This window comes from Micromys minutus (assembly GCF_963924665.1).
Source record: "Micromys minutus genome assembly, chromosome: 3".
Lineage (NCBI taxonomy): Eukaryota > Metazoa > Chordata > Mammalia > Rodentia > Muridae > Micromys > Micromys minutus.
In genome coordinates, this window is record NC_137972.1 from 39,250,433 (window position 1) to 39,277,623 (window position 27,191).

Genomic DNA, 27,191 nt, shown 5'->3' on the forward strand with positions numbered 1-27,191 from the left:
TCCATCTCCCAGTGATGGAAAAACTGGCCTCACAAGTCTGAGGAATGGAGGTTGAGCCCATTTCTGAATATTTGGACTGTCTTTTGGAATTTGGGTAAAAAGAGTCTTCTTTGGACCTAATACTGCCCAGGATGTCTTATCACAACAACAAAGAGGAAACTAATACAAGGTCTTTCGGCTTTCACTACTTATGTAAAAAGAAAAAAAAAGGAAATTTTAGAAAACAAGAAACCTAAAACCACACATAATATGTTAGAAAGGTCTCAGGATATAAGATAACTATATAAATATAATAAAGTTACATTCTTGTTTTTTTATTTTATTATTTTATTAGATACTCTCTGTATTTGCATTTCGAATGTTATCCCCTTCCCCATCTCTCATCCCTCCTCCCCCTCCACTTCTCTTCAGGAAGGTGTTCTTGCTCCTAATCACCCTCTCCACCTCAGTGCCTTGTCATTCCCTACACTGGGAAAATGCACATTCACTAGACCAAAGGCTTCTTCTCACATTGATGCCAGACAATGCTATCATCTGCTACATATGCAACTAGAGCCATGGGTCTCTCATTGTGTGCTCAGTGATTGGTGTTTTAGTCCATGGGAGTTGTGGAGGATTTGGTTTGTTGATAATGTTGTTCTTCCCATGAGGTTGCAAACCCTTTCAGCTCCTTCAGTCCTTTCTTTAGTACCTTCATTGGGGTCCCAGTGTTTAATCTGATGGTTAGCTGCAAGCATGCTTAGTTGTATCTGTATAACTCTGGAAGAGCTGCTGAGGTTGCATCCATATCTGGTTCCTGCCATTAAGTACTTCTTGGTATCAGCAATAGTGCTTGGGTTTGGTGGCTGTATATGGGATAATGATATATTTTAGCAGCAAAATGTATACAATAACAGCATCCATAGTTTTTATATATAAATAAAATATGTAGGGATAAATGTATAGTCAACCTGTACAGATAATCAATAACATCAAATTTCTAGGGAAATAAAAATCACACAGAGTCACTGTAAAAAGGCACATGATGTTTAAAACTGAAAAACCTGACATCATTATTTACTGGTAAGAATTCAAAGTAAGCAGAATTCTCATATGTTGCTAAAGTAAACAGTTGATTTGCTACTTTGGAAAAAAGCTTAGTATTGTAACATAACTTATAACGCCCCCCCATACTAAGATGTAAAAGATATATTCACACTTAAAAGAATTTTTTAATGGTTATATATTTATCTATAATATCCCAAACTAAGTATCTCAAATTTCCTCCAACATATGAATAGATGTGCAAACTTCAGTATGTCCTTAATGAAATTCTACTTGGCAATGAAGAACATTCTACCAATACACACAGCAGCACATTTCACTCTTAAGTGAAGACAGCCTGTTGCAGAATATTTAATCACAGTGTGAACTGTAAGAATGCATTATATACTGGGGAAAAAACTTATTTCTAGTTGTGGATTGCCTCAGCCTTAACTTGCACCTTTAATCCAAGAGTGGTATTTTTGTTGTTGTTTATTATTTAAAAAAATTAAATACAGTGAACCACTGGTAAGCAGCCAGTTAACATGGAGTGAACATAGGATAAAACCATAGGGAGTAAGAGGAACTCAGAACTTCAGAAGGATGACTAGAGGAAAGTGCAGGAATTACAAAGGAGGGACATTCAGTTTGACTGGTTCCTGGGGCAGAATGGAAAAGAACTTCCTTTTCCCTTGGGGACTTTGGTTAAGGAGGAAGATGAGTTGAGTGCTTTCTCTGCTTCTGAGCGAGCAGGCTGTCACCCCAGCATCTAGCTCCTGGGTATTTATTGTTAAATTGAAGCTTTTGTGATTTCTTTTTTTTTGTCACTAACAACAGCTAGATCCAGAAGGCTACTTATGATTCTATTCATATGGCACATGAAAATCAGAAGGTTAGATACAGAAAGAAACCATTTCTTAGTCAGGACTAAATATAGAAAGAAAGTTTACTGCAAAAGAACAGGAAAACACGTAGAGAGAGGGAAAGAAAACCACTGTCCTGGGGACTGACACAGTCCGTGATGACATAATCATGCTTGTCAACACCCAGAGTCCACTAAAAAAAGAAACATTTTGAATAAAGGTAATTTTTAGTACATAATCATACATCAAATACCTTAGCTCCCCAAATGTCTTTTTCTGTACTAGGAAAATAATTAGAACATAAAATTACACCCGAAAACAAATGCTTGTATTTTGATAGAAGTATCTACAAAAGCAAGATCAAGAACTTTGGGGCTATTTAATTAAAAGAAACTTTTATGCATTTAATGTGCAATTGAGCCACCAGGATGCTATGAGGACTTCTGAGGATCCAAAACTGTCTCTTTCCCACAAGATGTTTACTATGGTCTCTTATTACAAACCAACCTAAAGAGAAATGGAAACTTTATGGTCAGAAGAACACCCCAGGAAGAATTCTCTCTGAGTATGTGCTTTATAGTCTAAGATGAGTATAGTACAGAGTATAGTCTCTAAGGGTCTGGTAAGTTTTTAATATCCTAAACACCAACCACAGTCAAGACTAAAGAAATTATGTGAAAATTAGAAGAAAACATGTGATTAAGAAAGAAATATCAGGAAAGTGAAATAAAAGCAATCAACATATATATGCACATATGTGTTTATCATTATATATGTCTGTATATATACATAGATATACATATCTATGTATACACATATGTTCATATACACATATATACTTATACCTACACAGATATATAAACATATAGATAGATAGATAGATAGATAGATACATAGATAGATAGATAGATAGATAGATAGATAGATAGATAGATATGGATAGATATATAGACATAAAGGGAAATTACTTACATGCTGTGTTCCAGTTAATCCAACAATGTCTACCAATAAATGGTCTAAAAATCCAATATGTTCAGGCCATTAGTCTGGATGTCTGTATATACCAGCTGGTCTTCAGTATATCAGAATCCCAAAGAAGTAGGCTCTACTGCCAGTGAAGAAATGTACTTCCTAACTATAGAGGCAGCAAGCAGAAAAAGCAAGCAAACTTCTGTCTTCTATGTCCTTTATATAGGCTGCAAGTAGATAGTGGGACCCAGATCTTTCCACCTCAAAATATCCAATTAAGGATTATCTTTCTACCTCTAAATATCCAGATTAAGAAAGTCTTCCAATTTCAAATGATTAAATTAATGAAAATTCTCTGTAGCCCCTAGGGTTTTAGTTAATGCCAGATGTAGCCAACCAAGAATAGCCATCATAGACTTAAAGAGGAATTTTGGATTCAAGTATTCTGATTCAGAACTGTTACTCAACAATGATTACATAGGGGGAGGCCACAGAGATCAGATCAGATAGAATCACACTGGGCATAATGACACTGGACGTATTTTTAACTTTAATAGTAAGGAGTTGGTGATTTTACTGAAGTAGGGGTTTTCATAAACCCATTTATGTTTTCCCAAGGCCGATCACCACAGCATGGAGGCTCAGGGAGGAGGCTGAAGCTGCCATCTTTATGTACATGGGCCATGTTGATGGCACTGGGAGGGAAAGAACAATGAATGGTAACTATAAGAAAACCGAGAAAAGATAAAGATGAACCGAGGAGAGGAAATGACTGGCAACCACTCTATTAGCTCCCTGTGGCTGCTGTAACCAACTACTGAAAATGTACAACTGAAACCACATAAATATATCATTTCCCGTCTCTGGCAGTCTCTGTTAGTTACTTTTCTTCTGCTGTGGTGAGGCACCAGAACCAGAAAGGGTTTATGGAAGAGGGTTTGACTTATGGTTTGAGATAGATAAGCCCCATCATTGTGGAGAAGCATAGCAATAAGAGACAAGCAAGGACAGCAAACTGTAAGCAGGGTGACCCTACCAAGTTTAGTGCTGGCTCTCAGTGATGCATTACCTCCCACAAGGCCAGGCCTCCTAAATTTCCTCGTATAGCACTACTGATTGCAGAACAAGGATACAAATGTCTAAGCCTATTGGAGACTTTTCTAATTCAAACCACCTCAAAGTCAAAACTCTAAAATAAGTCCACTGAGAGGTGCTCCTTCTGAGTACTGTTTGGCTTTTCTTGCTCCAGGAGAATTTCATTCTCTATCTTTGAAGCCCAGGGCACAGTGCCATTCCTCCCTGCTTCTTCCTGACACCAGTCCATGGAGATACTAAAGACTGGATTTGTTTATCTAGATATTATAAGATTAATTTACAGAAAATGTCCCCCTAAACTATCTGTTTTGTGGATGTAGGCTGGTATCTGGGTTCTCCTATTATTCATCCTACAAAAATCTTCAGTGGCCAGGCAGATGGGAGGACAAGAACGCCATGGACAGATTCACAAAGGTGCAATACCATTAGCCACCTCAGATATCACTAAGTACTTTCCTGACTTCCCCCTTTTTGCTTATAGGCAAGTTGTGTAGTTTCCATACAAATTTGGCTGAAGGAGTGGGAAAAAAGCTCAGTTGGTAATATGCTTGATAACCAAGCATGGAGAACTAAGTTCGGTACCCAGAACACATATAAAATGAAGCCAGGCATGATGACACACATCATGCCTTGAACTACCAGTAGTAGGTAGATACTTTTGGCTTACTCATGACCAATCAGGGAAGCTGGAACTGACAGGTGCCAGGCTAGTGAGAGACACTATCCCCTCAGATTAGATGACTAGTTTCCTGAACACACACACACACACACACACACACACACACACAAAACCACAGCTAACTATAAGTCGAATTCCCTTCCTACTGACTGTTCACTTGGGGACATCCCCCTTGTGCTCCCAACCTCCTCACTTCACTCTCCTTGCTAGAAGCATCCACACCTTCAAACAATACAGAAAAGGCAAAAAGACTTTTCTCACTGTACGAGGAGATAATATAACATTGCCATCCACTTGAGGAAGACATTTTAGGCAATATTTACATGTCATGAAAAAGATATTGTGACCTGATGTTGCCAGTCTGCAATTCTGGAGTTCTGCTAGTATTCTCCCCTATTCCTTCCCACCTTGAACCTTTTCTTTGTAAGTGACACACCCTAATTTGTTGGGGGGAAAACAAAGTTCTGTTTCGGGCATGTGCACTCTTCTGTGAAACAACAAAACGTACCTGCTTGAAGAAAAAAGTCATTCCCTAGTTTTGTTCTCATAAAACTTTAATAGAAGCCAACTAAAGTTTAAGATCTCCCAGAGGACAAATAAAGATATTTCTCAGCAAATGTAGAATTGCAGTTTCCATTGGTGCTGGGGGATTTTACACACAAATGCAATTTTATTTTACATTTAAAAGAGGTAAGTAAATAGACGAATCAATTTTAGCTGCTCTGAAATTTCATACCGGGTCATTAATTCTAAAAGATGGAACTTCAATAACAGTTAAGAGAACAGAGGCCCAAGGGTGAGGACTGAAAATAATCACCTTCAAATGTTGAGTTTTCAGCAGCCTCAGACCAGAGGAAGGAAGAATCTAAAGTGTGTTTCTTACAGCGTCATTCTTAACTGCATTGTTTAGCTCTAAGTGTAGGTTCACATGAAACAAGCTACTGTCAAAGCAGAGCCCGCCTCCCTCCTTGCAGTTCCCAAACCTGCTCTGTGTACCAGCTTCTAGCAAAGATTCTGAAACACTGAAGCTGAAGTAAAGCAAACATGTGTCTTCCGGTCTGCCCAGGGTTTCAGAGTCAAGACAGGATGCACCGGCAGCCATCACTGCGATGGGGACAGGAATACAGACATCACTCTCATTTCAGTAAAATAGAAATGTACAAGCAGCAGGCCAGTGAGAAGGACAGATGGAAGAGAGGGCTTCATGGACCAGAGGACATTCAGACTGAATTGTGAATTAGTCAGAGGATTTTCAGGAAGACTCACTCACCAGCCATGACTAACTAAATATTCCTTCCACGTCAAACATTTATCATCTTCTAGAACAACCCTAATATTTTTAGACTGAACATCTCTACCATGTCAGGCAATGTGAATTTGGGAGGCATCATAAAGAAGCCATGCTATGTAAATCCTTTAAGCCTCAGTTTACTTGCCTGTAAAACAGGTTCATGGGGCTATAGTGATATACGCACAGAAGTGAACTTCTTCAGACACACAAGGACTTCTCTTTTCACTGAGACAAAATGTTCTGCTTTTGTTAGTAGAATGTTTAACAGTCCAACTTCTGTTACATTTTTCCTTTCTCTGTATGTGTACAGTGGGTGTTGTATGGGCATGTGTCTGGTAGGCCATAGGAGAGTGTTGGGTATCCTCCTTTATCCTTTGAGGCAAGATTTCTCCCTAAGACTCACATTTTTTTAGCTAGGCTAGCCACCAGCAAGCCCCAGCAATTTCTCCCATCTCTAACATCTGCAACACAGAGGTTTGCAGGCACACGGAAGGCCTCACTTAGCCTCTGATGTACATACATCACAGTTGCACGGGGACTATATTTGCTCTATGTATGCTCTTAACTGTGAGTTTTCTCTCCGAACCCTCTGTTGGCTATTAAATGGTTTGCTGATTTTCAAAGTCATGGCTGCTGGAGAAAGATGAGGGATAATTTCAGCTTCTGTGAGTCGGCTGAGCTTTGAATTTCAGTGAAACACAGTGAGGCAGCACACACAGTTGACACTCTACACTTTTCCCAGTAACTGCCTGGGATTTTTATAAAATGATGTTAGGGAGATCTTGTATTTTTATGACAGTTAAGCTGGCACATAAGTCATGTCACAGAATCCATGGAAGGTATATAACTCAAGGAGTTTAGGAAATCGGTTGAGTCACCACACACCACACACGCAGTGTAAAATGTTTTCATTACCCCAAAAAACTAACACTCACTAGCAGTTACTGCTCAACTACTCATGTTCTCCAGACTCTTCCCCATTGTGTGCCCTCTACAGCTGAACTCTCTACCATTAGCAGATTTTCTTTCTCTATAGATTGTCTTGTTCTGGATACTTCACATTAGGAATGGACTCAGGCATTGGTCCTTTCTGATTAGCCTGACTTAGGTTCCTGTTTTGAAGGTTCATCTATTCTATAACATGAATTATTATTTCTTTCCTTTTTATTAGTTATTAGCGTGCCATTGATGCTTATTCTATAAAGTCTTCCTTTCTTTCTTTCTCTCTCTGTCTGTCTCTCTCTCTCTCTCTCTCTGTCTGTCTGTCTCTCTCTCTCTCTCTCTCTCTCTCTCTCTCTCTCTCTCTCTCTCTCTCTCTCTCTCTCTCTCTCTGTGTTTTCCAAGGGAAAGGTGTGGGGAGAGAGGACTGAGATACCTCCACCACTGTAAGCTTGTGTACAGCAGAGGGCAATCTCAGGTAACAGTTCTCACTTTCTAACTTGCTCTAATCAGAGTCACTTTTGTTGTTTTTCTGCTTCCTATTCTAAGTTGGCAGGTTGCAGGTACTCTCCTGCCTGTCTTCCATCTTGCTCTATTACTCCTAGGATTACAGACACTCACCATGCATTCAGTTTATTTAAGACGAGTCTATAGATTAAAATCCAGATCCTCATGCTTGAGTGGTGCTCATGTTTACCTACTGAGTCATCTTCTAAGCTCTGTACCACATATTGTCTATTCATCAGTGGATGGATGCTGGGGTTGTTCCCATTTCTTAGCTATTACAGGTAATGCTGTGCATATTCACATTAATGTTAATATGTTTGTGACAGTTCTTTGAGAATTTCATGCATGCAGACAGTGCATTTTGATCATATTCATTCATTTTCCTCCTCCAAGATTCACTCCCATGGCCCCACCCAACCACTCATCTCCTTTTTTTGAGATCAATTTATGCTATTGTCCATATACATGGATATATGGCCATCCTCTGGAACATGAATGACGAACAAGAATTTACACCATTAAGGAAATGGAGTCTCCCTCCACAACCTCCCATCAAGAGTCACTAGCTCCTCAGTTATGGATTGGGGAATGTGAGCTGCCCCTTAGTCCATACTGGACCATTGCCTGTCCTGATATTGCAGGTTTTATGCGGATAGTCACAGTTACTGTAAGTTCATCAGTGGACGGTCCTATCATGTTCAGAAGATCCCCGACATCTGGCTTTAAAACTCTTTTCACACCCCTCTTCCACAATGTTCCCTGAGCCCTGGGGATAAATGGTTTGATACAGACAAAGGGTTTTTGTCCTATTTATGTCAGCGCAGGCTATGGACACCTTCTTTGCACTTTGACTAGTTGTGAGTTTCTGCAATAGCCACTTTCCACAAAAGGACGAGAGACAGAGAGATAGAAACAGAGGGACAAAGAGACAGAGAGAGATAGAAGGAGGAGGAGGTAGGAAGGAAGAAAGGAAACAAAGAAGAAAGTTTTCTGATGAAATAGTTTTTGCTCTTCTACCACATATAAATTACTGACTTTTTGTTCTCTGGGTAGGTTGGGCAGGCATCTGCCTGGGAACATGGGATAAAATGGCAGCTGATGTTCTCTTTGTGAAGAATTGCTAGGCTATCTCCCAATAGGGTGGGTGGGACTATTTAGAATCTCAGGAAAGATACTGGAAGTTTTCATCCACACTTGTCACCCTCTTTATCTTAGCCCTCGTAGTGAGTGTAAAAAGGTAGTGTCACTGTGGTTTGGTTTGTGTATTCCTCATGCTAATGATCTGAGAGTTTTTTTCATATGCACATTGACTACTGGTACATTTTCTCTCTATATATGTATTTGTTCAAATTTGCTAATGAGTTTGAACTTAGATGAGGTTTTCTTTTTATTAATGAGTTTAAGATATATTTTAAATTGTAAATATTAATTCTCTACACTTTATAAAATCTCCGTGGGACTTTTCTAAGTACACATCCTTTAAAATTTGGTGAAATCTCAGAAAATCTATCCCTATTTTGTTGCTTGTAGTTTTACTTCAAACAGATAAGCACTGCATCATTCAAGCTCATGATATGGGTCCCTGTCCTATTGCTGCAAAGAGACACTATGACCAAGGCAGCTCTTACCAAACAAGGTAATTAGTGAGGGAGCTGCTTATACTTTCTTAGGGTTAGTCGTCATAGCAGGAAGCAAGTTGGCGTGCAGATTGGCAGTGGAACAGTAAATGGGAAAATGTAAAAAGACTTCTATCCTGATCCATAGGCAAAGGGGGTGGGGAGACAGAGCACTACCCCTTGATGATTAAGCATTCAAATATAAGTTTATTGAAGCACTACTTATTCAAGCCACCAAACTCTTAAAGACTTGTGCATCTTTTCTCCTGGATATTTTCCACATTCCCCTCTTTTATTAGTCAGGGTTCTCTAGTGGAACAGAATAGATAGATAGATAGATAGATAGATAGATAGATAGATAGATAGATAGATAAAGAGAATTTATTAGAGCAGCTTACAGGCTGAGATTCAGCTAGTCCAACAGTAATGATATACACAGGAAAATCCCAGAATACAATAGTTTATCAGCCCTTAAGGCCACACGTCTCAGCTGATCTTCAGGATAGGCTAAAATTCTGATGAATGAACTCATCAGCAAGATCAAGAGCAAGCAGGCAAAGAGCAAAAGCTTCTTTCTTCCATGTTTCTTATATAGGTAGCCACCAGAAATTGTGACCCAGATTAAAGGTGGATCTTTCATTCTCAAAAGATCCAGATCACAGCTGGGTCTTCCTGGGAGGCAGAGGCAGGCAGATCTCTTTGAATTAGAGGCCAATCTACTCTACAATGGGAATTCTAGGACAGCCAAGCCACACAGTAAAACCTTTGTTATTTTAAAATAACAAAGCAAAACAAAGAAAAAAGGAAGAGAGAAAGGAAGGAAGGAAGGAAGGAAGGAAGGAAGGAAGGAAGGAAGGAAGGAAGGATGCAATGTCTTACAGGTAGACACAGTGCTTTGATTCTAGTTAATTTCACGTGTAGTCAAGGTGAGGAGAGGAAACCATCATACATCTTATGCTCGAGTCTTTTATGTCTATTAAGTTGATTTTTGTATATGTTGTAAAATAAGTTCAAAATACTTTTCTGTATGTGTATGTGCACAATTTGTAGAACAAGTTCATTCTTGGTTGAATTGTATCAGTTTCTTCCTCAAAACTCACTTCATTGTGCAGAGGAGATGGCTCTCTACATAAAGTACAGGAGGACCAAAATTTGGAAGATTAGACTTTGGATCTCCCAAACCTACATAATGGCTGTGGGCACTTGAGGCAGCCACCCGCAAAGTCTGTGCTAAAGTGGACAGAGAGCCCCAGGGCAGGCTAATGAGTCAAGTTAGGTGATTGTTATAGACTCATTTCAGAGACCCTATCTCAATAGATAAAGTGGAAATTAATCAAAGACAATACCAGATGTCAATTCTGAAATTATACCCACAGATACACACACATGGTCACTCATAAATAAATACCATACACATCCTATGCAAAAATATTATTTAATTATAAATCTAAGAGTTTACTTCTGAACTGTTAGTGTTACTATTCTGATCAGTATGTTTTCAATATTTTTAAGTAGATTAGTATGTCACTAATATCTTTAAGTAATTTTTGTTTATGCATTTGTACAAAGCATTTGCATTAAATGAGAAACATATGAGTAAAATAAAACAAACATTGATCTTGCTGTATTAGAAGGAATTACTGTACTTCCAGTTCTTCCCTGACCTGTACATCTGTGCATCTTTACCTTGGCCTGACAAATGTGGATGACAGAGTACACGTTAGTCATGAGACCTTTGATTCTGGTTTTAATCCTGCTGTATGCTATGAGCCGTAGAACTGAGCAGATTCTCAACATGGGCTTAAATGGTTGGTTTTGCCCACTGACACTTTTGCTATCATTGTAAAAACCATATACCTTGGGAAGTCCTATTTCCAAACATCCTGCAGATGCTTGAACCAAACCTGAGCTCATTTTTTGATCTGGAACTCAATGTAAAATAAATCAGATCCAGTAAAAAAATCAGACATGCAGGTGGGAAGCAGATGCCTTTCCATGATGACCACTGCAAGCTATCATGTCTGTTCTGTGTAAATAGTTACGACACCTACAATTTATACATAACCTCCAGACTTAGACATACATAACCTACAACTTAGACATAACCTTCCGTTCTTCATCTGCCTAAAATGACATTATAAAAGTGTGTGTGTGTGTGTGTGTGTGCGCGCGCGCGCGCCCTCTTATTCTTTTTCCTATAATAGCTACTTATCAAAAGTTCTTGATAATAATGGGAAGAGTAGTCCCAGAACACAGAAGGAAGAGGCAAGTGGATCACAAGTTCAAGCTCATCCCTGGCTACGCAGCTAGTTTTAGGCCAGTGTAGGTTATAAGACCCAGGCCAAAACAAAAACAAAAACCAGACAAACAAACAAACAAACAAAAACCAAAAAGAAGCTGCCCACAATCACAATCACCCATTTTATTATCCATACTGTCAAGATTGACAAGCTGTATGTCTTTTACCCATCCCTATATTTCTTTTCCTATTGCAGAGAGGCCTGCAATGTGCTTCAGTCTCTTCTGTATAAACCGTGATCTACTGATCACACTTTAATAAGCTGACTTAGCCAGAACTCAAGGGGAAGCAGGTGAATCTGGTCCCCTATTTCACTGCAATTCAGATTTGGCTAAATGCTCACTCTTTTTCTTCTGAAGGAATGAGGGATATTTAAAAACAACAACAAATTTTGTGAATTCTTTTAGAATGTTCTACTATGTCTGTGGACACTTATGTTTTATAGAATGAACCTGGTGACATAAACTATAAACTATGCAAATTCCTGCCTTTGCTTCCTTTGAATTCAAAGGAAAACATGGGAGAATTACAAGCTTATTATTTGATTTTTATTGGTATAGTAAGTTAAAATTTCAAACCATACCCTTGGAAAAAATGAAATTCAGAGGCATAGCAAGAATAATTTTCTGAAAGTCTTCATAAGATCTGGCTTTGTGCTTATCTGGAATCTGTAAATGCATTTTGAATAAACACAGATAAGAAATACAGCAAATGTTAAAAGTAGCCCTTCAAGACACAACATTCTGTGCTCATGATGAGCAATAACCATCTTCAGTGTTCTTGAGTCAGGACTGTGCTGTATCTAAACTAAGACGTACAGTGCTCTGAAGAGGAGACCAGATGGCTGAAACTGTCTATACTTTCCTGGACAGCTCTCAGCCAAGAGCAGGAGGTTTTTCTGCTTCTAGTTTCACTTCTTCTTTCCCTTAGGAAGATCACATTGTTCATGTCATCAAACAACAATTGATCTGGTTTCACTTTGGCATCTCTTTCAGATGGTTACCTTGGGAACCACAGACACACGCACAGTACTGTACTTACACGGTGAGGATGCTGAGCCATGTGGCAGCTTCCTTCAGGGAACTCATTGTTTATCATCTCACAAACAGAGACATTGATCTAGCTTCCACAGGGGCCTCTCTATGTCTGCTCAGAGGGGACGGCTGCCCCCTCTTCTCTGAAAGGCTTCTGTACTGGCTTCTCTGGGGACTAGGAGTCATGCACCAGGTATTCCTACAGCTGAGCCTGCAGCTGGCCCAAGCTGGCAGTTACTATCTGGCTCAAATAATAATGCACTGAATACAGTTCTTGCATACTCTTACTCTAAGCCAGGGCTTCTTTCACCTGTGGGACATGACCCCGCCCCCAACAGAGGTCACATATCAGATATCTTGCATATTAGATATTTACATTATGATTTGGAACAGTAGCAACATTACAGTTGTGAAGTAGCAAGAAAATAATATTTTGATCGGTGTTAGAACCATTGCTCCGAGCTATAATTAAAGGGGGAAATGTCTGCTCTGCTAGTCACCCAGCATGAAATTCTCCAGACTGAAACACCCAGAGAAAAGCAAAGGGCATGAGACCCGAAGGGCATTTGTATCAACTGAAGCATGACAAGGAGGTCAGGGTGCTACAGTGGGCACCGGGGGATGACTCTGGGAAGTATGTGGAGTGTGCCTTGGAAGTGGTCACTGTCAGAGCTTATGAAAGATGAGCTGGGCCAAGCTAGATAGACCCTAGCAATTTATTATAGCCAGACCCATAGGCACTCCTGTCCCCCACAGGTTCACTTAAGGGCTCAGAGCTTCATAAGTAAGCAGAAGTTGGAGGGCCTGAGAAATGCACTTCAGGATCAGGGTGGAAAGAGCTGCCTGTGTGTCAGGCCCTGTGACCTACCAACTCACAAGCCTACTGTTGGGATAGTGACCAGACATAGTACCTTGCTTATGTGCATGTGCATGCGTGTGCACGAAAACACACACACACACACACACACACACACACACCAGACTGAAGCGTGCAGAGTTCTCAGATCATCTGGAGGAAGCAAGCCTTTTTCAGGGAACAGTATGATCACTAAGGCTCAGTGTAGGCCCTCTTAATGAGTTGCTCTCTTGGGATCTTCCTCCAAAGAGCAGTCGTGTGGTCTTTGCATTGTAAGAGAAACTGCAGGTGTCTTCTTAACCATGACAGCTCTGAAGATGAAAGAGTAAAGAACCCGCCTTAAAGTCAAACACCAGTGCACCCAGCGAGGACATGCACAGCGGCTGGCTTCCGTCCTGGCAGTCCCCTGTACTTCACAGTAAGACAGAATCAAATACTTGACTCACCTTGGGGTTGGGGGACAGATAAGTACCTATTTCTATGACTAGGCTGGAGACACACCCAGGACCCCAGCCAAAAGGAGGGACAGGAAAAGAGAAATAATTGGTAAACACAGAAAATGTTTCAATAGAGAAAAGAGGAAACAGAACACGTTGTAGCCCTGTTATCAGCAGAGACAGAACTACCACTGGGGATAGCCAACTTGAAGAAACTTACTGGACAGGTCGGGGTATGCAGTTCGAAGTTTGGTGGTGGTTCTGTATCTAATGTGCTCATTCATCCCAAGGTGAGTCCCACTAAAGCAATGCCTTGTGTTGTGCCAAAGCCCCTGGGAATGGAAGACATTTGTTTCCTGCTGCTGTGGAGACTTTAGAAAAATTAAAAGTAGTATATATTTAGTGATAAGACTTCTTCAAAAACATATGAGTTTAGAAAATAGGCTACTGATCTAGTTTTATGATTCTAGATCATGAAGAAGTTTCCGAGTTATTTTCAAAAGTCACAAATTCAGAGGCAAACAACAAGAAGAAAATGATGTCATTATATAACTGAAGTTATTTTGTTTCTAGTTTCTGCTGAAATTTCTTAGGTATCTTTGATGTTTAGTTTACCTAAAATGTACATAAAGCTTAGGAAATATCTCATTTGGCTTTATGCTCACTAGTTAGGTACCTAAAGCCAGGAATATATATGTTCCAGACACACAGAAAGCATCAATGGAAAAGAATATAAATAAATAAATAAATAAATAAATAAATAAATAAATAAATAAATAAATAAATCAGAAAAGAGAGGAAAGACAGGAAACCTAATTCAGTGAATTATAATTTTGAGCATTTCATTACCTGTTACTTCCGTGTGTTCATATGCTCTATTTAATCGTTATCTGGTAATAGGTCTATGTAGTTGATTACTAAACATTTATATTTTGAAATATAATCAAGTTTTAGAAATCAAACTGTCTCATTTGTTTAACATTACTTAACATGCAATGTGGGGAAATTTTGAAGTAATGCATTCAAGAAGCCAGGCTTGCCAAGCGTTCCCTCAGCTGATCTGAGCCACCTCTTTGTTGATCTTGGACAGACTTGCCTCCTCAGGGCTGGGTAATGACTTGTCCCTATTCTTCACTGGACCAAACCTAATAGGCCTGTGCTCTGGATCTCCTAGAGTGATGTGTGCTGGAGCTGTGAGAGAAAGCCTGACACGACAGGCAGAGGCAGCTCTCGACCTCTAATGTTGAGAACCCGTGGAACTGAAGGGATCATCCATAGACAGGTATGTCCACCAATGAGGAAGCATCTGTGTGCTTAACACTTAGTGACAGGGATCATCCACAGACAGGTATGTCCACCAATGAGGGAGCATCTGTGTGGATAATACTTAGTGCCAAATGAGATTGGTGGAAGGTATTGAAGTATTGATATCTGTAGCAAACACTTTCTCGAGACAGAATACTGAGGGTGGCAGCTAATTGAACCTGTTCCTATGGAGTGTTTTGTGTTTGTGACCACAACTTAAACATGAGGGTGGTATTTTAGGATAGCTTAGAAAATTATTTAGAAGTCCAGAGATGGGAAAAAATAAAGTGCTGTGTGGCTCATCTCATTTCTCATTTATCTATTTTTATGAGTCTGTCCAGTTTTTTATTGTGGGGTGATATGATGTACCTTGCTAAGCACATCCTTTGCTTTATGTCTCCATCACCCTCAGTATTGGCTGTCTACTATGTGTAGTGTTAAGCCAGGGAGGCAAATCTCTCCTTGTAACTCTAGAAAAGAGCAGAAATCCTCCTAGTGACTTTTCAATTTCTGCTATTCAGGTTGTGCTTGGAACTAGATGTTACCACAAGTCACACACAAAGGCTCTAAAAATAGGGCTGCCAATACAATTTTGGTTGTAAAATGAATACTCCTGGCATAAAAATTAATTTGAAAGGGAAAAATCCTATTTCTGAACTTCAGCAGAATTTGACCGATTCTCAGGAACATTGGGGAAGTCCATTATTAATGGCTAGAGCATAACTCAACTTAATTTCTAGAAACATCTGTCATGAAAGACATTACACTTTTATGTTCTTGAAATTTCAAGGAGGGCTCTCAAGAAATTTAAGATCAGTCACAGAAATGTTACATGAATGAGTTCCTTACAATCACTCTCAAAGACAGAGCCTGTATTTCTGGCGGTAGGTAGGCCATCTTTATTTATTTTATTCTCCTTAATTTACACCTCAATTTAATGATGTAATAATGGGTTTTGATTTCATTTTAATTGATAGTCAAGAGAAAAATGAGTTAAGTGTATTGTCATCTTGAGATTGTAGAAATAAACAAAACTGCTGGATTAACTAACTATATTTTAATATGATGACTCACAGATTATTTGATGATAGTGTAAAACTTTGAATGTATGACACAAAAAACTTAAATTGTTTTTTTTTCCTAACTAAAGACGATGTCTCCTGCAAGAAGCTCACATGCTTTGAGCAGTCACAAAGAGAGCAAACCTAGAGTGGTTTAGGGAAACAGTCAGTTCGTCATAGAAACAAAGAGTCAGATACCAAAGCTCAGGTAATATTCAGCCTTTGAGGAAATTTATCTGTGCAGTTTTGAGATATTTGTGGCCTATGTGAGTGCCTTGAGATGTCCAATATCTCAAAGGTATTGCCTATGGTATAAAAATATCAGGAGACAGGAAAAATCATGTTGCCATTAATGTCCAAAAGTTAGTTTCTAAAGATGTTTGAGTGATCAAACTTGAGAGAGAATTCTATTTTCAGCCACTATAAAGTCAGAATACAAGTAAATTCTAGGGGAGAGTGCTTACTAATATAAAATATTCAATTACCTCCCCACTGAGATATTCAGCAGAGTCATTATTTACTTCAACAATTTAATTGCGAAGGATAAACAGATGTTTGTTATTTTTACAAGCACCGTGTTAAGACACTTCCTGTTTTGCCAGACAGTAAAAGTCACAACAGGGTATTAATGTGAGGCTTTATTATTGTTGTTTTCTGACCTAGAACTCTTGTTAATGAAAATCAGGGAAGGTAGGACATGAAGAGCACCGTGTCAGGAAATGCTGACATCTAAAGGTGCAGCTTTCATAATTCGAAGCAGCATTATCTTTGTTTCTACTAAGGATATGTTAGCTGAGCTTCTCGGGCTTATTGCGTTAGAAATGCTTCCCTTTCACATGAAACGTCTGACTTGTTGAAAATTTAGAACACTAACGTCTGCTCTCATGGTCATGACCATGATCGGTACAAATATTCACTTATATTGGGAGGAAATGCCACTGGAAAAAAAAAAGCAGGATTGTTTTGATGAAAACTAGCACAAGTCTGATACATTTATTTGAAAAAAGAACGGAAGAGAGAGAATTGTGTGCCTTCTATATGTCATTTACAGACAATGTGGTAGTCCTCTCACTTGAGCAGTAATAGCATTGTGTCAAGTAAGACACTGTAAGGTAAGATAAAATAATGAAGCAAGAGTCAATTTTCAGAAATTGTTTAGTTACTGAAGGTCTTTTCCTTGGCTGCACTGGAGTAAGCCTTTCTAAATGTCTGGTCATTTAAGTATTTTTTTAAAAGAAAAACATCATATTGATTAATTTAAAAAGTTATTTATTGTGGAAATGCTAAGGGTCTAACCAGGGTCTTCCATAGTCTAAGCAAACTTCACCCATTGAGCTACATCCCAGCTCTATAAGTCATTTTAATTACTATCAAGATGCAAACACACACATATATACGACATACATATAGTCTGAAGACCTGAGTTAGGTCTTCACACAGACACACACATACACAGATACAGGATAATAAATAAACAATGCCTTAATTTTTTAAGTGAGGATGCACATGTCAGGTGAAAGCCACACACATTGCTCTTCCTTAAAGTTAAGCTTGAGGAAGTTTCTGGGGAATTCTCCAGGTGTCTGATGTGCAGGTCTCAGCAGGAACGGTTTCATGCCCCTGTAGGACTCCAGGGCTCAGACTGTCCGCTTTTCCTCATTCACTGAACCTAACATTCTGTTCCCCTTATGTCATACTGTCAAGCTGTTTTCGGGAAGAAGAAATATTTACACTTCCCCAGGTGTGTGACTGTTTCTCTGTCCTCCCCTGGCTTATTCTTATCGACGTGCTTCGAACAGTAAATCATCGTCGCCCAAACTCAAAGTACCACAATCTGATTCTGGAATTTTAAAGGCAGTTTATGTTTCTTGAATTATAAATGTAAGTTTCTGGTCACAGTAACTTCTGGAGGAAGAGTGGAGGAGATGGTGCCTAGGACGTCCCACATAGCACTCTGCCACCAAGCCCTAATGTGAAACCACGTGGATGTAAGTGGTAATGCTCATGTTTGTTATCAATTGCCTAGAACTCTTCTCATCCCGAAGACATCCTGGGCTCGGATCCTTTCCTCTTTTCTTCCTGTTCTTCTAGTGCTACAGATTTGCTCAAGAGATTCTAGCAACAAGACCCATCTCTCCTTGTGTGTTTTCTGAACTTTAGTTCTTCCTTTGTGAGTCAAATAAGAAGTCTGTTTGTACCTATTATGTCCCCAAACACACACTGGCATCACTTTCTCAATTAATTATTGATTTATATGTCATCTGTTCCCAAAGACGATGAACCTACAGTCCAAGAGCAAAGCTCGATATGTTTGCATCCCCAGCATGTAGGAGAATCATAAGCATTTGCTAAAGAACCAACACTCTAACGCTCTGATAGTATGTTGGAAAGTAGCTGCCAGATTCCCTACAAATGACAATACAATGACTTAGATTTTTGTCTTCCATGCTCCCAACAGCATTCAATCACCATGGTGCCTGTGCTACTAATTCTTGTGGGAGCTTCGGCAACGCTGCAAGCTGACTTACTTTCTCACGAAAAGTGTAAGCACCTTCTATTCAAAAATGTTTGGTTTTGTTAAAGTACATTATAATATAGGTAACAGAGTTTTCCCCCAAATAAGCATTCAACTGGGGAATTTTTATAAAACAGTATAAGCTCCTGAGATTTAAGAAGGTCATGTGGGCAGAAATGTAAATTGTATGCTTCGATGGGAATTTCAATTCTAAGAGTACAAATGGGCATCGTGGAAAAAGCAGCCTCTGGAGGCCACATTCAGGGCTTCCACCTCCACTGGGAACTTTACAAAAGGCTTCAAAAGAAACAAGAGCAAACGTATACTAATTCTCTTTCCTCAGGACTCCCCGCCCCACAAACTTGTTGATCTAAGGGTTTAGGATGTTAACAGAGTTAAGAGAGGAAAACTGTCTTATGGCACCAGCCCAGCTGTTTCTAGAATTCAAGACCACATTTCACTAAGCAGTTGAAATACACCCGGTACATTTAGAGCAGTGAGCTTCGGGGTTTAGTTAGCTAATGTTGATGTGAAAAGCCACAGTGGCTGCGGGAATAAAGGTGAACTACAGAGACAGCCTTGGAAACCCTTGCGTGCCAAATGCAGGTGCAGAGTCATGAAGGGTCTTGAAAGGTCAATGGAAAGGACTGACAATCTAGTAAATGAATACATTAAAGATTGTAATATGAGTATCACAATCCACAGTGTTACCCAAGTTTAGAGGAGAAATTTTCAGAAATTGTTTAAACATATGCCCAGAACAAAATTAAAGGTGTGTTGCAAGTTTTTACTTTCTGCTTTTTGTTCATTGCGTTTTATAACATTTCTACAATGATCCAATCCTCTACAGTCAGTGGGTACTGATTCTTTAATTAAATGAAATATTTCAATTTGAAAGCAATTCCTTTTATTTACTCAAATAGTTTTGGCTACAGCTCATAAAAAGAAATACATGTATTTTACATTGTGAATTACTGGTTTTATGAGTAAGTAGGTATTTTTATGCAATGGGAACCAGATATCTATGAGGCAACTATTGTCATGCTTGATATAACCTCCATTCCTGGTGTTTTCTACTTACCTTCTTTGGGGGGGGGGTTGGATTAGAACTTCCTAAGTTATCACAACCCTTTCACTGGTTGGAAGGCCTATTACAACCAGTAATAATATGGCAGGCTGTTCATATCCAAGAGAAACATATGAAAGTTACAAATAACACATGAATGATAAACTAGCAATATTTTTAAGAAAAATTTTGCCAGATTATTTCAGTATTATGTATTCTGATAAGCCACCACTGATAACAAACCAGGTATGTTATTTAATAAAATAATTAAAATATGTTCAAGATCAGGAATATAGCTCAGTGGTAATCCCCTGCACAGTACAGGAAAAGGTGCTCTTTATGGACAACTGAACGTTGTATCATTGGTCTTCCTTTTGTTTTCAATCAACAGTTTTACTTCTACCACCTGTCAATTTTACCATAAAAACCACTGGATTGGCTCAAGTTCTTTTACACTGGGACCCAAATCCTGCCCAAGAACAAAGACTTGTTGATCTAGAGTACCATGTGAGAATAAATGCTCCACAAGAAGATGAAGTAAGTGTTGGGTCTGATGACAATCGTTACTGAGAGCGAATATTCATTTTAAACTGCATTTTCCCTGTGAAGTGAAATTCTTGATAAAGAATAGCCAATTACTAAAGATCATCATGTTGTGTTACCCATAGGATCTGTAAAGTGAATTAGACTGATGCTGATTATTCAAGATGAAACAGTAGCATAGAAAGTTTTATTTCAAGGAAAATTCCTTCAAGAAAGAATACTCCCCATTGTCCCCTTTATCCCCCTCTCCTTTCCTCCCTCTTCCTCCACCCCACCCTGTGTGTGTGTGTGTGTGTGTGTGTGTGTGTGTGTGTGTGTGTGTGTATGAGAGAGAGAGAGAGAGAGAGAGAGAGAGAGAGAGAGAGAGAGAGAGAGAGAGAGAGAGAGAGAGAGGAGAGAGAAAGAAAGCATGTGTTTGTTATGTGTGTGTGTGTGTGTGTGTGTGAGAGAGAGAGAGAGAGAGAGAGAGAGAGAGAGAGAGAGAGAGAGAGAGAGAGAGAGAGAGAGAGAGAGAGAGCTCACATGTGTTGGTTATGTACTTATTAGTGTGGCTGTGTACACATGTACAGGCAGGAGTGCTTGCAGATATGTGAGGTCCACAGGTTGATTCTTCCCTTAAACACTCTTCAAGACTTTTTATTTTTTTGAAAGAAGGCTCTTACTGAGCTGCAAATGTACCAATAATTTTTCTAGGATGATGAGCCAATGACATTTTCGGATCCACCTGTTTCTGCCTCATCCTCGGTGCTGAGGTTATAGGTGCATGCTGACATATGACTCAGATTTAAAATTTATTGACTGAGCCATCTCCACTACCAGTTTACCAACGTTATTTGAGAATACTGTTGAAATACCTCCTAATATTAATAAAGCAAGAAGAAGGTAGTGAGCAAGATGGTACAAGGGTCACTAAAGCCAAGGTCAAGGCCAAGTTCACATACTATATTATGGGTCTTGAATTGATTTCTTGGGGTCCCAAATTTATGTTAGAGATGTGGTAACATGACCACCATGTATTGCATTTGTAGTAAGATGAAAGAAAGGGTGGCATCATTTGTGTTAACCATTTTGCAGTAATATGAAATTTTCAAGAATTGTATGTCAAAAAGTTGCTACTGGAAAGGAGACTGGCAACACAAATGAGAATAAAAGGCAGCTTGGGAGGCAGAGGTAGGTGGCTCTTTCAGTTCAAGGCTAGCCTGAACAGAATGTGTTCAAGGAGAGCCAGGGCTACCCAGAGAAACCCTGTCTCAAAAAACCAAGAAAAAAAAAAGAGGAATATGTTCATGTGTCACTGAGGAACTGTGTTTATTTTACAATGGCTCTTTTCTAAGAAGATGACTTCATTCCATTTTACTTATGCAGCATGTTCAAAGTAGATTCAATGGCCTATTTGATTAATGTTGTTTTTCTCTTACACGCCATGATGGGTTTTATTTTAGTATGATACCAAAAAGACTGAAAGCAGATGTGTAACACCACTTCATGAAGGCTTTGCAGCTAGTGTGAGGACCATTTTGAAGAGCAGCCACTCTCTCCTGGCCAGCAGTTGGGTTTCTGCTGAACTCAAAGCTCCACCAGGTAAAGGACATGAGACATCTAAGTTTTGTATCTTACACCTCACAAAACAGGAAAGAAAAGCCACGTTTCATTAACCCAGCACCATGCCTTCCAGTCCTCTTCAACAACACCCACATTCTAATTATACTTGTCAAAGGCTGTCCATTGGCACACTCCTGCAAGTCACCCCTAAATTTATACAGGACTCTATTGGAGGCTCGGGCTTCTAATACATATAAGCAGAGGTACCTCCGATTAAACATTTTAACACAGACAAATACAGACACAAATTGGAAAAAGAAATAGTCAGGCCATCAGACCCTAGGATATGTCACTTTCCTAAATCACATATGTCTTAGCCCCACATCAATTAGTGTTTTTTTGATTCTTTCTCCTATTCACTCCATTGAAGAAGATTGTGCCTGTATTATTAGTCAGCTTTCTTTTTACTATAACAAATATGTAAGATAATACACCTATTTTGGTTTCTGGTTTCAGTGGGGGTTTCCACCCATGACCTAGCAGCCTGTCAGTTTTTAGGCCATGTGATAACACAGCACACTATGCCCGATGCAGGTGGTAGATGTCTAAATCCAGGAAGCAATCAGAAGGCACAAAAAGACAAGGGTCCAACTCTCTTTAAAGATTTATCCCCAAACATCTCCCATAAATCCCCAACTCAGAGAGGGTTTACCACTTTTCAATAACACCAAGAGCTTTAGAACAAAGTCTTAAAAAAGCAAAACAAAACAAAACAAAAAAAAACCCCTGGGGACTCACTTAGCCAAAACCCCTGGACTGTGTTGGCTACAACATCGATGTTTGCATTAACTCATAATTCTTCAAAGTGTTCCCAACAGGTTTGACTATAAGGAGGGTACTTCAAAGTATACAGAGAAATATAAACATGGGTGATTGTGTGCCATGCATTAGCCATCATTCTATCTCTCAGAAACAACTGAACTTCCTTTACATATTATTTATTTCAGAATTAGGTTTCTATAGTTCCAATTGCTTCCTGAGTACCCCTAAAATATATTGACAACAAGTACGTATAATTTATGCCACTAAGCATTTGAAAAGTCACACTGAATATTTGTGGGTTGGAACTGAAAATCTGCTTTGACATGACATAGGCTGTGTGGATGTTTAGTATGTGGACAGACACATACATGTATACAATCACACACAGAGTGAAGGGAGAAGGCCTGTATCCATGGGCTCCATATTTATAGATTCAGTGATCAAAATAATTCTAACACAATAGCATTAAAGCATCCATACTGCTCATGAAAAGATTGTTTATACCACTATCCTCTAAATAATACTGTCTAATAACTATTTTCAGAACACTTATGTTCATTATTCTAAGTTATGTAAAAAAGATTCATATTAGACCAGGTGCTGTGTAAGCTATATGCAAGATGACATCATATAAGAGACCCAAGCATCAACGATTTTAGCATGGAGGAAAGTTCTGGAACCCATACAACAGACACAGAGGCATAATTGTATAGACACATATGTATATGCCATATATAATATACATATGTATGTTATAAAATAAATTAACCAGGCAATTTCCTGTCTCCAACTTCTATATGTCAATAGGAGAATCTCTCCTCTCATCCCAACCCCCATTCATTGGAAGATACTTAATGACAGTGATAAAAAATTAATCTATAGCTATTTTAAGGAAAAAACCTCTCCTATCATTTAGGGTTTTCTCTTTAGAGATATTCTCTCTGACCCTAGTCCCCCAAATACTTTTTTTTTGATTCTTTGAGGAACAACAGCAAGTCTATTTAATAGAACACTCTGGATATTAAAAATACAATTTTGGGAAATCTGGTACAAATAAACATTTGAAATCTCAGGTTTTAAGTTATGGCATGTTAAGGAGAGTTTTGCAAGCTGTTGGATACTGATTCTCTAATATGAGGATAAGATCTTGGGGTATTGCCACAATGCATGTCCTGAGCAGTAATCCACGTAACTCATGAGACATGGATATTAAGGAATGGCTCATATAACTGAGGAAGGAAGGGGAATCTGGAAAGCTTCCTCGATAAAACCTCATTTGCAGCCAGCAGAGCTTGAATTCAGACAACAGATGATAGTCTAGTACTGATAAATAGAGCACTAGAATGCTGAAGTTGTTGGACACATGACACTAGCCTTGAACTTTCAGACATCCATCTCACTGGCGTATATCCATATCTGCATCTAAAGTAGCTCAAAGGTTTTTTTTCACGTCAAGGCTTTATAACTCTAGTTTCATTTCTTCAGTAAATTTGCCCTTTGCAAATGAGTTTCTATAAATGGATGTTTGTGGTCAATCACAATCAAAAGTATCTCGAGCAAAAGCACAAAATCCAGAAGCCATCAAGGCAATGTTTTGCTCTTTGTATTGTGGCCCTCTAGGATCTTCTGGAACCTCGGTTATGAATTTAACTTGTACCACAAACACTGCCATAAGTAGCCACACCCACTTACGGCCATACCAAGTGTCTCTTCGTTGCACCTGGCTTGTTGGCAAAGATGCCCCTGAGGACACACAGTATTTCCTATACTACAGGTCAGTACCTATTTTTACTTATGCAAATTATTCATTTCCTCTTTCCTCATAAAAACTCATGGGTATTCCAATTTAGGTTTGGTGTTTGGACTGAAGAATGCCGAGAATACAGTAAAGATGCACTGAACAGAAATACTGCATGCTGGTTTCCCAGGACATTTATCAACAGCAAAGGGTTTGAGCAGCTTGCTGTTCACATAAATGGCTCAAGCAAGCATGCTGCAATCAAGCCTTTTGATCAGCTGTTCACTCCACATGCTATTGGTAAGAAAGACTTATTCCACTGTGGCATTAATGGAATAGCACAAACTTGGCACAGGAAAGGGTGTTGCTACCTTTCAAATGTTAAACAACCATCTAACCAACATAGAAAAACCACCGAGGCAGGGTTCCTAACTTTAGCTCTATGTAAACATTTGGCAAAGTAGGATACTCTCCTGGGCATAGCAAGATGTTTAGTGGCATTCTTGTCCCCTATGTATGAGTTATTCCACTTGTATCTTCTACTGGTTGTCCACCCGAGTTGGGACTAAATCATAGTTCAAACATCCTTTTGAGGGTAGAGTTCTCCTCGGGAGAGAATGGTGGCACTAGGAAAAGTAAACTCACTCCTTAAGAGAAGTCACAGCAATGCTCATCTGTTATGACTGCTTTCATGAAGAATACATCGATGGATATTGTACCTGAAACAATTTTGAGCCTTTCCCCCACAGTATGATCCCTCAGCAGTCTAAAGGTATTCAGGTTTCCCATCATGTGGCTCTTTGAAAGCTAACCTTCCCGGATCACCATTCATCCTTCTCAGTGCTTTGGACTTAGCTCTATCCTTTTAAATAATATGTCCACAGGTCTCCTCTCCTCTCCTCTCCTCCCCTCCCCTCCCCTCCCCTCCCCTCCTTTCCTCTCTCCTCTCCTCCCATCCCTCCCCTCTGCTCCCCTCCTCAATCTCCTCTTCCATTCCCCAATCCCTTTCTTCCCTGCTCATATGTGTATGTGTAGTGTATCTGTATTGGTGCAGATGTGCTCATTCATTAACATCAGGTTCTCTTCTTCAATAGTATTCCCACTCTATTTTGTGGGGAGCAAAGTTTTTTCAATGGATCTGGAAATTGCCATTCTGGCTAGGCCTAGGATCCACCTATCTCTACTTCTGTCTCTGTCCAATTCTCCCAGTAAAACTGCCTCCTCCTTTCTTTCTTCTCTTCATTGCTCTCTTAAGGAACTACCATCTCTTCTCTCTTCTTGTGAGAGCCAGGCATTTCCTATTCTGTATTATTTTTCTCAGATTTGTCACTTTTCCTTCCAGTCAATTAGATGTTACTTTCAAACATGGGTGCTTCCTTCTACAAAGTAACTTTACCATTATTGTTTGGGATTAAAGATGTGCATTAAAGAAGTGCCTAAAATCCAGCCAGAGGGATTAAAGAAGCCATGCCACAACTAGAAATAGTTGTGTTTTTTTTTTTCAAATAAATAACACAATCTTGAGGTTCACAGTGTGGTCAAGTATCCTGCAACACCCAGCTGCTACCACCAGCTCTGGAGTTACAGCCATTTTCACCTGGGTGCTTGGAATCTGAACTCAGGTCTTAGTGCTATTGTGTAAGCACTTCAGTCCTGTAAAGACTTGTGGGCTCAATACGTTCTTTCTACTCAGAAGCTTCTTATTCTATCTGACCCAACCCACCCAAGAAAAACAAAACAACAATAACAAAAAAAAAAAAAAAAAAAAAAAAAGAAAGAAAGAAAGAAAGAAAGAAAGAAAGAAAGAAAGAAAAAAGAAACGCTGAAGCCAGAAAGGAGAAGTGATTTGCCTACAGTTGTCCCCTGCTGGGAAATGGAGATGGAGCACAGGGTCCATGTTCTCTCCATCAGCACAGTCTAACTTGGGAAGTTTAAGAGATGCTGGGTATACTTTGAAATGGGCTGTCAGGGGAAAGGAGTCAATCAGTCACTTTCACTGTAGTGATTTCTGTTCTTTATATGTGTAAGTCTATTTGGTACAGCCATACTGAGAGCCTCACAAAAGGCTGCTTGCTTCTAGTGGCTTTGAGATTGGTTGATTTAGACCTAATGGTAAACCTTGAGAAGAGCACATCTTAGAAATGGTTGGTTGGGATTATCAGCCCTGATCACTGATTACAAAGACTTGCCACTGACCTCTCTTCCTCTTGCCTAGATCAAGTGAATCCTCCGATGAATGTCACAGTGGAAATTGAAAACAATTCTCTCTATATACAATGGGAGAAACCACTTTCTGTCTTTCCAGTCCATTGCTTTAAGTATGAATTGAAAATTTACAACACAAAAAGTGGTTACGTTCAGGTAATTCTTCATATCATTCCAGTATTTCATGACAGACATTCATTATGCCTGGAACATTTAAAACTGTGGTTCTCAACCTTTCTAATGCTGCGATATTTAATGTAGTTTTTTATGTTGGGGTAACTCTGAACCATAGCATTAATTTTGTTGTTATTTTCATAACTGCAGCATTGCTACTGTTATGAACTGTAATATAAATATTTTGGGGCATAGAGGTTTGCCAAAGGGATCACAACTTACAGGTTGAGAACTGCTGACTTAAAAATTTCAGTAGTGACCGCTCTGGGTGTTTTTATGTACCAGCAAAGTCAATGTTCACTTACATCTGCCCCAGGTATTACAGAAATAAATCAAATCTTACAGGACTTTCATATTGAAAGAACATACTTCGGGTTCAAAATAATACAAAGGGTAAAATGAAACTCATTTGTAAGAGGCAAGTTTCCCAAAGGTTAGAATTATCTTAGGAGCCTGTAATTTTCTTCCTAGGTATATATGCAAAACACTTTAAAATGAGGTCTCAAAAGGGTGCTTGGACCCCCATGATTACAACAGCATTACTCACTATAGCCAAGAGCTGATGCAACCTCAGTATCCATTAACAGATGGATAGAGTCAGGTTGGTGGCAC

At 39.2% G+C, this 27,191-nt stretch overlaps 1 protein-coding gene across 1 annotated transcript in view; it reads left to right on the forward strand.

Moving 5' to 3' along the window:
- Positions 1 to 18,444: 18,444 nt before the first annotated feature.
- Positions 18,445 to 27,191, forward strand: part of IL5RA (interleukin 5 receptor subunit alpha) — a gene marked incomplete at both ends in the record, with an annotated part of 31,081 nt that continues 22,334 nt past the window's right edge. The window contains 6 exons of the mRNA XM_080914429.1: positions 18,445 to 18,517; positions 19,947 to 20,092; positions 21,541 to 21,679; positions 24,083 to 24,236; positions 24,313 to 24,500; positions 26,416 to 26,561. Coding sequence (XP_080770555.1) covers positions 18,445 to 18,517; positions 19,947 to 20,092; positions 21,541 to 21,679; positions 24,083 to 24,236; positions 24,313 to 24,500; positions 26,416 to 26,561 — 846 coding nt within the window. The remainder of the gene's footprint in view (positions 18,518 to 19,946; positions 20,093 to 21,540; positions 21,680 to 24,082; positions 24,237 to 24,312; positions 24,501 to 26,415; positions 26,562 to 27,191) is intronic.